At 34.6% G+C, this 13,916-nt stretch overlaps 1 protein-coding gene across 1 annotated transcript in view; it reads right to left on the minus strand.

The window, feature by feature from the left end:
• Positions 1–13,916, minus strand: part of POLA1 (DNA polymerase alpha 1, catalytic subunit) — a 331,346-nt gene that overhangs the window by 294,076 nt on the left and 23,354 nt on the right. The window contains 9 exon segments of the mRNA XM_020989869.2: positions 363–479; positions 2,388–2,477; positions 4,055–4,116; positions 5,799–5,883; positions 6,503–6,657; positions 7,926–8,064; positions 8,943–9,017; positions 10,351–10,467; positions 13,720–13,832. Coding sequence (XP_020845528.1) covers positions 363–479; positions 2,388–2,477; positions 4,055–4,116; positions 5,799–5,883; positions 6,503–6,657; positions 7,926–8,064; positions 8,943–9,017; positions 10,351–10,467; positions 13,720–13,832 — 953 coding nt within the window.

Consider the following 13,916-nt stretch of genomic DNA (forward strand, 5'->3'; position numbering starts at 1 on the left):
TATATTTCAACAACTAACTTACATAGTCTAAAGATATGTGGCTTTTACCAAGAAAATGCTGGTAGCTTTTAATCATCATTCATTATGCAAACATTTATTAAGCAGTAACTAGCTGCTAAACATAGTACTAATGTTAGGGAGAGATATAAAAAAGAATTTGAACCATGTTTCAGACTCTCAAAAAGCTTATCCTCTAGAATGAGGGATGAAAATGTTTTATTAGAAAAGTTAAAATGCATACAAAGTAGTATCTATACACAGGAATTTCATTTACATTCAGTTATACTGCTTACTACAAGAAACATTAAGTATTTTCATCATTTTAACTAACAAATAAAGAAATAAATGTTTGTTTTAATTACCCCAAGCTTTGGCATGTTGGATCTCTTTAGGCGACCTATCTTAGACCAGTGAGGAACTTTGCACACATTAATTCTTTGCAGTAGCACTTCCAGATCAAATCCATAAATATTATGGCCCTAACCAGAAAAAGGAAAACAGCAGAGGAGGTTATAACAAATGCAAATTAAAGGACTTATCTTCATATGCACAGAATTTCTTTGCCCTTTCTTTTTTCAGTCTCTAATTGAAGGCATCATGAGCCTACCTCCGACTGGAAGTCCTTTCTTCTTCAGGAATTTATTCATCAGCAGCATTCATTAGCCTTGACATTAACAAGGCTGCTCAGTAGATTGCTGGAATAAACTTTATTTCAACCTAATTGATGCTAGGTTCATATGATGTCTTTTAATTTGCAGTCTCATGCCTCACAGTCAGAGAGGCAGATGCAAATGTGAATACCCTATATGCTTTTTCATTTAATCAGTAAAAGGTGTGTTCAAACAATTTCACTTGAAACTAAAAGTACACACTAACCCAGTTGTGAAATACTTAATGTTAAGATTTCTCAGGAAAGCTACATCTACTATCTTCTTATAAAAGAGTTCAAACATTGCTTATTTAGACCCTTAATCAAAATGTCACAAAGCAATTTTGCAACATTATCTAAATTGCTCAGAGGTGACATTTTCTAAAGACAAAGGAAACAAACTTGTATTTGGGGGGGGGAAGCATCAACTAGAAAACCAAAGTATTAAGAATCATAAAGGTAAACTTCTACCATGCAAAGTGCTGAAACCAGTATGTTTAGTATTTAAAAAAAAAAAAAGTTAGAGCAAGCCTAAAAGAACCAGGTGAGTGGGAAGATTAGGGGTTTAAAGGAAAAAAGAACGTCATAAAGTAACTTTATTTCTTCTGGCAGCTGATGGATCACAAGATTTAACTTTTGAGAACCTGGGACCTTCCCAAGATATTTACCCATTTCAGAATTCTAACCTCAAGCCTCCCCACTAGAATGGCTCTCACAGCCACAAAGGACAGGAATTATTAGTCTGCTGCTTAGGATGCTATTATTAGTTTGCTGCTTAAGATGCAATTGTTATATGATGTTAGAGAGCCAATCATGACTCAAAGATGCAGAGGCTGCAATCAAAGCACAGATTAGGGACTCTTACTCTAAGTCTGGGCTACAGGAGACAGTTAAAGCTAGAACAGGGAGATACAGATAGGATTTTCCTACAATTCTCTAATGAGTCCTAAAACATTTTGAAGGTATCTCAGATTCCTTCATAGCAACAACTAAAAATTTCTAGTCACATTCCCTAACTAATACCATCAAACATTCTATTAAATAATGTATCAAATAGCAAATGTAGAAAAGGAAAATTTTCCAAAGTGATTTCCAAGCACTGATTGAGCTGATGGCCTAATGGATAAAGCACTGAGCCTGAAATCAAGAAGCTCTGAGTTCAAATTCAGCCACAGATACTTATCAGCTGTGTGATGCTGAGCAAGTCACTTAAACTGTTTGCCTCGGTTTCCTCAACTGTAAAAGAGGGGAAATAACAGTACCTACCTTGCAGGGTTGTTGTGAGGATGAAATGAGATAATACTTGTAAAAGCACTTTGCACAGTGCCTGGCATTAAAAGCAGGTGCTATATAAATGCTTATTTCCTTCCATTCATATATATGAGAAATTAATTCAGTTCAATAAACACTTATTAAGTGCTAAGAATACAGACAAAAATGAAATGTTCTCTGGCCTCAGAAATTTGCATTCTATGGGGAGGATCTGTAATATAGATAAGCAGAGCATGCGGAAAACTGAGAAAGGAGAGCACATTAACAACTGGGGAATCGGCCTCTTGGAGGAAGACTTGGATTCTGAGAGGCCACTATGAGGGAGCAGGTTCCAAGGGTGGGGAATGGACTGGATCATTCGAGCAGAGATGACACAAACAAATACATACAAACCAAAAGAACTAAAGTCTTAACAAATGCCTAGAAAGTCAATTATCAATCACAAAGTCAGACAAAACATACTCACCACAATGACATCTGGGTCAATTTTGTGAATCTTTGCCAAGAAAAAACCCAGCAATGTTCTCTCTGTAGCAGCAATTTCAATCTTCACATTCTATGAGGTAGAACAGACGACTCTCATTGGTTATTTCTTCTAGAGAGTGCCCAGTTTCAGATTTCTTAGGGTTAAACAGGCTGTACTAAAATTATTCTAACTGAAGGCATCCCATCCATAATCGTGTAAAATCTCTCAGTGACTCATTTACTTGTAACCTTGTGACTAGACAAAGACTGTAAGCACTAAGTACTTTCAGGTATGGGAAGCATCCCCAAGGAGACATTCTTGTACATACATACAGGTTTTCTTTTAACCACCGATCCACAAGGGCATTTCCCTATAGAATTATGAGTAGTCACTGAGATTTCATTCTATGTGGGTATATGTATATAATTCCTTCTCCCTCAGGTTGTAAATTAACCCCAAAGTCACTTCAAAAGGGAGTCTGAGCCAAAATTTAAAAGGACTGACATTTATATGTAGTACTTTTAAGTTTTGCAAATTGCTTCACAGAAATTCTATGAAGAAAGTATTAAAGGTTATTCTCATTGGACACATATGGAAACCTGACCATCTGAAAGGTGAAGGGAAGTTTCCCATGGCAAGACAGCTAGTAAGTGTCAGAAGCAAGATCTGAGCCCAGGTCACCCTAACTCCATCCAACACCAATATACTTCACTGGAATCAGTCATGTAAGCCACCATTTTATAAATACATGAAAAAATAATTTGCAGTGTGTTAAATATAAAGAAAAATATCTTTAGACACATGGTCAAAAAATGCCAAGTAATTCAAGTCTAACAAGAACTCTAATTAGCAAAAACTTTGGATATGTTTAGAAGCAGATGCTTTTAATAAAGATCCTACAATTAATAGTGAGAGGCACACTCAACTCAAGGTACTAAAACACTTGAATTACGTTATCCTATAGTAGTTAGGATGAGTTTTCCTAAGCAATATGACATCCACAGGAAATTCAGTAAACACCAATGAAAGGTGAAAAAAATAAACACAAATGTCTAACTTGTGTTTAAACTTTGTGTCTAAACAGCTAGCATACAGTTTGCTGAATAGTGAACAGTATTACCTCATCCAATCTTTCCACTAAAATTGCTTTACAATCCCCCTGATATTCCAACCCTGGCTTCCTTTGGGCCAGAAATGACATCAACTACAGTGACAATGAAAAAAAATCATAACAGCCTTTTCATTGTGAAACAAGATTTAGACTATTCCACTTTAGGAATCTAAAGGTAACTTTAAGCATAGGTTCTTTTATTAGTATAGTGCAAAATAGCTTCTTTCCAAGCTCAGAAATCCATATGCTTTGTTATATTATGTTTCTAATGCATTTTTAAAGTCACAAATCCCTCTGACATTTACTAGATGTCTAACTCTGGGCAAGTCACTTAGTTGTAGACTAAAGGAAATTTAAACATTAGGAGTTCTTTACACTCATGAAATTACAGATTCCTCACATATTTGCATAATGCCACAAAGTTATATAGCAAAGAACAATTTTATAGTTCCAAATATAAGCTATTTCTACTACCAGATATGACCTTTTCTTCATTTTCTGTGAATGTGGTTTATTAAAAGGCATAGCAATTCAAATACTAAATAAATTTTTTTACCTTTTTATTAATAACTTCTTTAAAATCATATGGGAAGATACAGTCATTTGGTTTGGACACAACTAACCAGGAAAAAAAGAAAAAACAGTTAAATTAGTTAAAATAAATAAACAAGAGAGAAAGTAAGGATAATTACTTATAAAATTGCACCACAACTAATAAAATCGATGTTTTGATTTAAAATCACCAAGACTGCTGAAAAATGAGGTGGTATCTGAAAGGTGAGGTAACCAGATCCAATGCAAAAAGTTTTTAGATGACAACAAATCACATTTATATTTACAAAGTGTTTTCCTCACAACCACCCTGTGATGTACCTATGTCTTAAAAGTATGGACAAGCACAGAACCCCAAGTTGTCACAATTTATCAAAAGTACCCTACAGAATTTTATAGTCATTTTTTTAGAAGGAATGGGAGAATTATTAAAGCACCAACCAAAATACAATACTCCCATGACTTTAAATAGCAACAGAAAATAGAGGTGTTGAGTCCAACCACAATGAAAACTAGAAAGTTAAACAGAAGCATCCAGAACCGAAAGAGGTTATTTTACCTCTTCCAGAACACAGAGAGGCAAGAAGGTAGTCAAATGTATTTTTCTGAGTTTTGCTACCATCACTATTTTCCTGATATTCCAGAAAGTGAAATAAAGAGAATGCTGGTCTTAGAACCTGGAAAGCTGGGCTCAAAGCCTGTCTCAAACAATTACTGGCTGTGAGGTAACAGACAAGTTACTCAACCTCTGAATCTCAGTATCCTCATACCAAAAAAACAGGAAAATAACATTTGTAACTTTTATTTCAATGGGTTGTTGTTCAATGTTGTAAGGAAATGCTCTCCAAAACTTAAACAACAGTGAGTTGTTAATGTTGTTGTTGTTGTTGTTATTCCACACCAACTAGTGAAGCACTGTGATCACTGCTGGCCTACACACCTTTCTCTTTTTAGGCCCCCTTCTGATATCAAACCAAGGTACCAGATAAAAGCTATGATCTCAATGTATTTCTTCATCCTAGACTAATAAATTAGGAAGGTAAGAACCGTATAAGTTAATGTTGACCAACATTCTAGTGTTCACCACTGGTACCAAAAGAATTTATACATAAGTAATGAACTCAAGAAAGAGCAATCACTGAAGCCTGGAATCCTCCTTGGGATTAACATATAACATTAGTTTTTCTCAGATATGTTTATACATTGGCAATTTCGTGCATGCCACAATCAAACTATAATCTAAATTTACATTCCCTCCCCCACTTGCTACACAAATGACCATTTTTACCCTTCAGCATCTGTTTCTTTCAATATTTCTTCCTGGCTTTACTTTCTGTAGCTCTTTTGGATGCAAGTAACCTTGGGATTTCAAACAGTTCCAATGAAGTGGTTCAATTCAATTTAATAAATATTTATGGATACCTTCCATGTACCTCTGCATATTTAGGATACAAAGATGATTAAAGAGTTCCTGTCTGCAAAGAGCTCATAATCTAAAGGGATGGTTCATTAAAACATGGCTCTTCACAAAAAAAGGATCTCAGACTACAAACATCACTTCCAAAGCGTGCTACAACAAAACTTTGCCAGTTTTCACTACTGAATGAACGTTTACCACAGAGCTCCGCAACTGAAACAGAAGAGATCTTTTTTTTTTTTTAATCTAGATTCCTGTTGCTACAGCCTGAGTGGAAAAAAACAGGAAGCTGAAAATCAAATCTTAACAAATCAGCCAAATAAATACCTACCACAGAAGTGTGACTGAAAAGGAGGCTGAGGTGCTGCTTTATCCAAAGGAAAACTGTGATGGATCAAAGCTGCCAAAGCAATAACCTGTAACCAAAAACCACAAACAGGGAAACTATTTTTTAAAAGATCACATTGTAGTGCACTTGAATTGTTAATTGTTAGCTTTTTCAAACCTATAGTTTATCCCAATACCTGGCTGGCTATTCTCTGTACTCACACTAATCACGTTAATAGCTACCTAAAAGCAAACCAATTCATTAGTATATTTTTTAAGCTACATCTCAAAGCAGAGTGATTTTATTTCCAAAAGCTATTTAAAAAAAAAGTTCCCTTTAATTTTTACTTACAACTTCACTAATGTGAAAATATGCTTCACGGGTATGTAAATGTAAAGCCTATATCAGATTGTGTGCCGTCTTGGGGAGGTTGGGGGGAAGAAGGGGGAGATATTTTTCAACTCAAAAGCATATGGAAGTGATTGCTGATAAATCAAAATAAATCAATAAAATTTTTTTAAAAATTAAAAAAGAAATATTCCCACACCTGCCAAAAGTCAATATATGCTCCAGATATGAGTTCAGCAACACTGACCTAGAACTCCATCTCTTTCCCAGAAAGGAACCTTTGCTAAAAATTTCCACAATCCCAGTTACTATCCAAGTTTATAATAAAATATAAACCCTGCTCCATGCTATTTATTCACCTCATTCTGATGAGTCTTTGCATTCTGCATAGTCTTCAAGCTGAACGACATGATAACAAGGGGAGGGGGAGAAATATCTTTAATGACGTTCACCAAGTCTGGTCTTAAAGCCATCGCCTCCACTTTACACCAACTGATTGGTTGATTCAAGAGCTCTAGTAAAGAATGGATTTTAAAAAAAAACAATAGCTATTTACAGAAGAAAAACTATCCTCATCAGAGGGTGGATCATGGTATATCATTTTTCAATGCTGTCTTCTAATATGCATAACTTTCAAAAAGGATGAAGCCTCATTCACAGTTATTGACACTCAAAGTAGTCATACATCTTCTGGGACCGAGGCGTTTTAAAGATCAACTATTATTTATAATTTGCCAACCATCTTGTAGTACCATGCTAAGCACATAGCAGATGCTCACAACATGTTTACTCAGTTAACTGTTGCTTGACCAACCATCCACAGAACACTAAATACCATCATAATCAAATGATTTTACTACACCAATAGACCAACATGGCAGAAATATCATCAAAGCATCCAATGATAATTATTACACATATTTTGGACTCCCTATTGAAGAAAAATATTACTAGGGGAAACGCATTTGAAGTTTCCAATTCTTCCAACTATAAATTTTAGAAATGTTTGTCTAATTACAATTTAGAGTTTTATAACCTTGTCATTTCAAAAGGAGTTTACTTGTGAAAATTCCTTGTGAGATATATATATGTATATATGTGTGTACACACAACACACACACACACACTCTAAGTCAATCTTGCAAGGCTGAAAATAAATAACCATTACATAACTGAGACACCTCCAAAGATTCTTAACTATCTGGGATGGTTTAAATGTATATAAATCCTGGCTAAAGAAGATGAAATAAAATTGACCTTTAAAGTTCCCATCAGTCCTGATAACCCATTTTGCTTCTGCCCTCTTTATTTTGCTAAGAAACTAAATAAAGCTTGAGTTCTTTAAAAAAGTTAAAAAAAAGAATTTAAAAGAAGCCTAGAAAATACATAGCAAAATTTACACACTTTTAAAAATGTTTAAATATAATATAGACATTGAAGTATGTCTGTTGACTCCTTCAAATAATAAAATAAATAGTAATTTTGCAGCAATATACCAAAAGCCATCCAGCTAAGATGCACAGAAATGCAGTGAACAGGACAATGTGTTTCAATAGATCTCCCTGAAACAAACTAATCTATACTTATTTCACACTTAAAATGCCATGAAACCAAATTTTTGTCAATGTGCCTTAAACAAAACCAGCTTTATCCAAAATATAAAACACACACACACACACACACACACACACACACACACACACACTCTGAACTGAGTGAATTTCTGTAATTGTCTTTTTAAAATAAATCTACTTTGAAATTTGCACAAAAATTACTCCTTACGTGGATTTTTTACTTCCAGCCAACAAGGGCCTTTGATCTTCCTGTTCATCAAGAAGAGTTCCAAACTAGATGTATTGGTCCCAAATACATGGGAAAATGTCTCTCCTTTCAAATCTTGAGGAAGTTGTGGTAGTTCAGCCTTTAAAAAAATAACCAAACAAAAGGTAACAAAATTATACATAGATTTTATAATGTGTATATATAATAAACATAGGTCACTTTGTGGAACACAAGAAATGCTTTCAGAAACTTAAAATGCAATCAGCTACAAATCATACAAGCATTTCATTCATTTCTCAATGACAAAACAGTGATCTTTAAGATGGTTTTTAGGAAACATAAAAACAGCCCAAAAGACCTTCCAAAGAGGTTGGTTCTGACCTGATTTGTAAGGGCCTTATTACTCAGGGACAGCCAAATGCTACTCTATCATGATCAAAGAAGCAGCAAAAAGGCAGTGCAAATCTAAGCCTGATTCAATACATTTGCATTATACGCACTTTCCTTGATATTAGCAGAAACATTTTCCTTGGTTTTCAGAGTTCAAAACCACAGGTTCAAAAGCATCAGAGCAGTGTGAAGGCACAGTAATTAATATCCTATAGACATGACCTTGCTACTCAATAACGCAATCACTGTATCAAGATAACACTCTTGCAGTTCACCTCTCACCTTCTGGATACTTAAGACAGATTAAAGATACTCAGCTATAAGAAGGCCCCCAAATCTACTCAATATATACTCATATTTATTGATGTATAAGGTGATGGGGGGGTTCCTTATAATTTTATTTTATTAATATGAAGATGTAGCTTAGGAAGTAGAGAAAGGCAGCTTAGCAGTCTGTGTAATTAAATTAACTTCATCTATTTTCGTTATTATTTACAAGGAAGTTTACTTCTGTGAACTATGACCTTTTTGAGAAAACAATTAAATGAAAGTCACTTGAAATCTGAAAAATAGGGATGGATAAAAACGTTATTTTTTATCAAAAAGAAAAAATCTTTACTTACTCACCGAGTACCTAACTTCCAAGTATTCTGATTTTTCTGGAACATCTGGGATCTCAAAAGCATAGTTCTTTTCAACTTTCTGAATACAATAAACAAACAATAAGGAAATGTCCATGAAGTATTTTCCCAAACAGACTAATTCACACTGTTAACAATACAGAAGAGTATAAATCAAAAAAGTTAGTACTGCTCTTTCCTACATCAGCTTGTACTAAAACTTTGAAGGGATTTGCCATAAACAAAAATGCTAAATGGGTTTGCAATGTACACAACAAATTTAACAAATACTTTTAAAAATATGTTCATAGGATTTACACCTAGAAGTGGCCTCAGATATTGTTTGAGGCAACCCTCTCCTTTTGTTTGAATGACAAAGAGATCTGTGATCTTATCAGTCTTGGAAAATCCTGATGTGGAAACTTTCTCCATCAACAAAAAAAGCAAAATCCATCTAAGTGTTTAACAAATAAATGCTTTACAGAATTGTCCAAAGTACAGAGAAATTACACTACTTGTTCAAAGTCAAACACTTAGGTGTCCGAGAATGAGATTTGAACCCAGGACTTCCTGGGTCAAAGTCCAGCACTCTGTCCACTATATATCTATACCTTCATTTCACAGATGAGTAAAACTGAGGTACAGAGAGGTTATGGGACTTGACCAAGGGCACAGTGGTAGATTCAAATCCAGGTCTTCTAACTTCAAATTCAGTACTTTTTTTCCCACTACACTAAATATTTTAAAAAATTAAACTGTATTAAAATGTTAAATGAACTAAATCATCTGCTACAATATGATATTAAATCCCTATTCCCCTATAAGGGTGAAGATTCTGTCAAACATATATTTTCAAGTTTAATTAGCTAAAAGCTCTTCAACCTAACTTTCTCAGTATTGACCACATCATGTACAATACTATCAATAACCACCAGGATGACTGGACAATAATGCCTGAGGTGGTAGTTACTAGCGAATGAATTCTATAAAGAATCTATAGCATTCAAACAGAAAATTTTTATATTCTTTGATGAATTTTACCTTGTGAACTACTTCTTAAACATAGTACCTATCCTAAGTTTGGATATTCATCTATACAGTGAGTCACCAATGTGAGATTATAAAAAAAAGAAAGCAAAGACTTGGCTATTCCAGAAAGAAGACAAAATATTTGTTACTGAGAAACAAGCAATTAGTTTACTTTGTTGAGTCACCTTGCCTCTTGTTTTTCAAAGAGATAAGAAGTATGACGACAAGAGGGTAGCAAAATATATTTTTGCAAGTCTCCAAAATGACATACCTACATACTTTCTTCTACCAAAAAGAACTAGAAGAGTACACATTATACAGAATATCTATTGAATGAATGAGTGAATCATTAACACAGTGAAGAAAGTCCATGACCAAATACAAACCCTGGACTTGAACTTCATAATCTTATATTTTGTTGCAGTCTTTTCATCAAATTCTTGATAAACATCTTTCATCGCAACTGGAATCCCCTTCTTTTCTCCAGTAGTTATATCTATTTGCTGTTCTCCCCAAAAGGAAAAGAAAAAGAAAAATACATATACAGAAATTTCAACCACCAAGATCCAAGTTTTGAGATTAATTCTTTCAAGCTTTCCCATTTAGTTATTTAGGTAATAGCCTGGCAGATAAATTCAGAAGTCTACAAAAACCTTTGCCAGCTCATTCATGGGATTTAGACCTTAAAAGGAACTTAGACATGATCTACTCATGTTAACATGCTCACATTTGCTATTCCTGATGCTCAGATGCCTGAGAGATAAAGATAATCATCCAACCAATCAAAAACATTCATTAAGCACATAGTATGTACACAATGGGAATAAGAGAACAAAAATGAAATGATCTCTGTGCTCAAGGAGTTTACAGTAAATCAGAGAATACAACATGTATTTAAATAAGTATACTCAAACTACCAAAAAGTTATTTTATAGAGGTAGAAAAAATAACAACAAAATTAATCTGGAAGAACAAAAGGTCCAGAATATCAAGGAAATTAATGAAAAGAAATGAAAGGGAAGGTGACCTAGCCATACCAGATCTTAAATTGTATTCATAAAGCAGCAGTACTTGGTACTGAGTAAGAAATAGTGATAGATCAGTGAAAGACACAGTGATCAATGACTATAGTAATCTACTGTTTGACAAACCCAAAGACTCCAGCTTCTGGGATAAGAACTCACTATTTGACAAAAACTGCTGGGAAAACTGGAAAATGGTATGGCAGAAACTAGGAACAGACCAACATCTTACACCATATACCAAAATAAAGTCAAAATGAGTACATGATTTTGATATAAAGGCTGATACTACAAGCAAACTAAAAGAGCAAGGAATAGTTTACCTGTCAGATTTACGAAGAATGGAAGAATTTATGACCAAACAAGACAGAGAATATTATGAAATGCAAAATGGATAACTTTGATTACATTAAATCGAAAAGTTTTTGCACAAACCCAATGCAACCAAGATTAGGAGGGAAGCAGAAAACTGTGAAAGAATTTTTACAACTAGTACCTCTGACTAGTACCTCCGATAAAGGCCTCATTTCTCAAATATTTAGAGAATTGAGTCAAATTTATAAGAATAAAAGTCATTCTCCAATTGATAAATGGTCAAAGGATATGAATAGGCAGTTTTCAGATGAAGAAATTAAAGCTATCTATAGTCATATGAAAAAATGCTCTAAATCATTACCGATCAGAGAAATGCAAATCAAAACAACTCTGAGATACCACATCATACCTATCAGATTGGCTAACATGACAAAACAGGAAAATGATAAATGTTGGAGAAGATGTGGGAAAATAGGAATACTAATGCATTGTTGGTGGAATTATGAATTAATCCAACCATTTTGGAGTGCAATTAGGAACTACACCCAAAGGGCTATAAAACTGTACATACCCTTTGACCCAGCAATACCACTTCTAGGGATGTATCCCAAAGAGATCATACAAATACAAAAAATATTCATAGTAGCTCTTTTTTGCAATGGCAAAGAATTAGAAATTGAAGGGATGCCCATCAGCTGGAGAATGGCTGAACAAGTTGCGGTATGTGAATGTAATGGAATATTATTGTGTTATAAGAAATGATGAGCAGGCAGACTTCAGGAAAACCTGGAAAGACTTCTATGGCCTGATGCTGAGTAAAGTGAGCAGAACCAGGAGAACATTGTACACAGTAACTGCCACATTACTCGATGACTAACTTTGATAGACTTATCTCTTCTTAGCAATGCAAAGATCTAAGACAACTCCAAAAGACTCATGATGGGAAATGCTGTCCACATCCAGAAAAAGCACTATGGAGTCTGAATGCAGACTGAAGCATATTATTTGCTCTCTCTCTTTTTTTTTTGTTTCTTCTTTCTCATGGTTTCTCCCATTGGTTCTAATTCTTCTTTACAACTGACTAATGTGAAAACAGGTTAATATGAATGTATATGTTGAGCCTCTATCAAGTTACATATCATCTTGGGGTGAGGGGGAAGAAATGGGGAGAAAATTTGTAACTCAATCTTATGGAAGTGAATGTTGAAAACTAAAAATAAATTTCTTTAAAATTTTTAAATAAATAAATATACGCAAAAATACATACAAAATAAACACAAGGTAAATGGTGGAGGGGCTTAATAGATGGGTGAATCAGCAAGGCTTCATGCAGATGTTGGCATTTGAATAGAATTTTGGGGACAACAAGGAATTACTCATTAATTGTGAATCAACGCCTTACTCTCCCATTCACATAATGGAGTCTGTAATGAACCTGCACAAAGAAGTTCTCTACAACAGTAAATCTTAATCATTTTTGTGTCATGGAGCCCTCTGGTAGTCCAGTATGGTTCCCTTCTAAGAATAATGTTTTTAAATGCATAAGATAGGACTGCAAAGGAAATCAATTATGCTGAAATAGTCATCAAATATTTTTAAAATATATTCATAAACTCCAAGTAATGAACCTAGAGGGTTCTGGAGGATTACAGATGGAGAGTAAAATTTTATTCCTCACACTGCAAGAAGAGCAAATGAGGGACTTTTTCCTTGAAATGGCATGGGAGGCATTTGTTGCTAGCAGCTAAGTCATGGCAGTGGGGCCAAATAACAAGCTATATTTCTAAGTGGTACATTCTGAACTCTCATTTACCTATGAAAATGGGGAAAGAGAGACATTATAATTGAGTTAAAAGCCAAATACAGACATCTTATTACATTATTAGCTTTTCCCAACTTCACCACCAAACTATCCATCAGAGTGACTAACAAAACACAGCAAATTTTTGTCACTTCTCCCTATTAAACCCAACCAGTGATGGGGCAGCTAATCAGCACAGCATTCATTATTAAGGAACAAGAAAGAAAAGAAACTCTACGGTTACAGAGTTCATTTAAATAGAATTAACAACTCGTGAATGGCTGCCTAAGTTACATGTAAAGTAAGAAACTGGGAGTAAGGGGGCACCGTATATAGTCAAATAACTAGAAATAACCTCAGAAATCAGGTAGCCCAAATGTCATTTTGCAGATGAGAAAACTGAGGCCCAAAGTAATTAAATGACTTGCCCAGAATCGCACAGCTCAAGCCTAGCCTGTAACTCAGGCTACCTCCCAGGGCAGTATTCTGTCCCATGGTACTATGATGATACTGCATGAAGAGTACAGATTGCAAGAAGGGATTCTGGAAGTGTGGAATGCCGGAATACACAAATACTGAAAAAAGAAAAATCAAAAGCCAACAAAGAATTAGCTTACCTCTTCCCGGGGCAGGATATATAGAGTCCGATCAATGTTTTTTACCAGGACACAACAGCTTACATGAGTCTCTGCTGACTCAATCCAAACTTTGCCAAATAGAAATACCACACCTGAAAAGACAGGAGAAGCAAAAAGGGAAAATTTATGTTTGTTGATGTTTATCAAGTTAACAATAATAAAGGAAAATTTTTAAA

This window comes from Phascolarctos cinereus, unplaced genomic scaffold (assembly GCF_003287225.1).
Source record: "Phascolarctos cinereus isolate Bilbo 61053 unplaced genomic scaffold, phaCin_HiC Scaffold_726;HRSCAF=1367, whole genome shotgun sequence".
NCBI lineage: Eukaryota > Metazoa > Chordata > Mammalia > Diprotodontia > Phascolarctidae > Phascolarctos > Phascolarctos cinereus.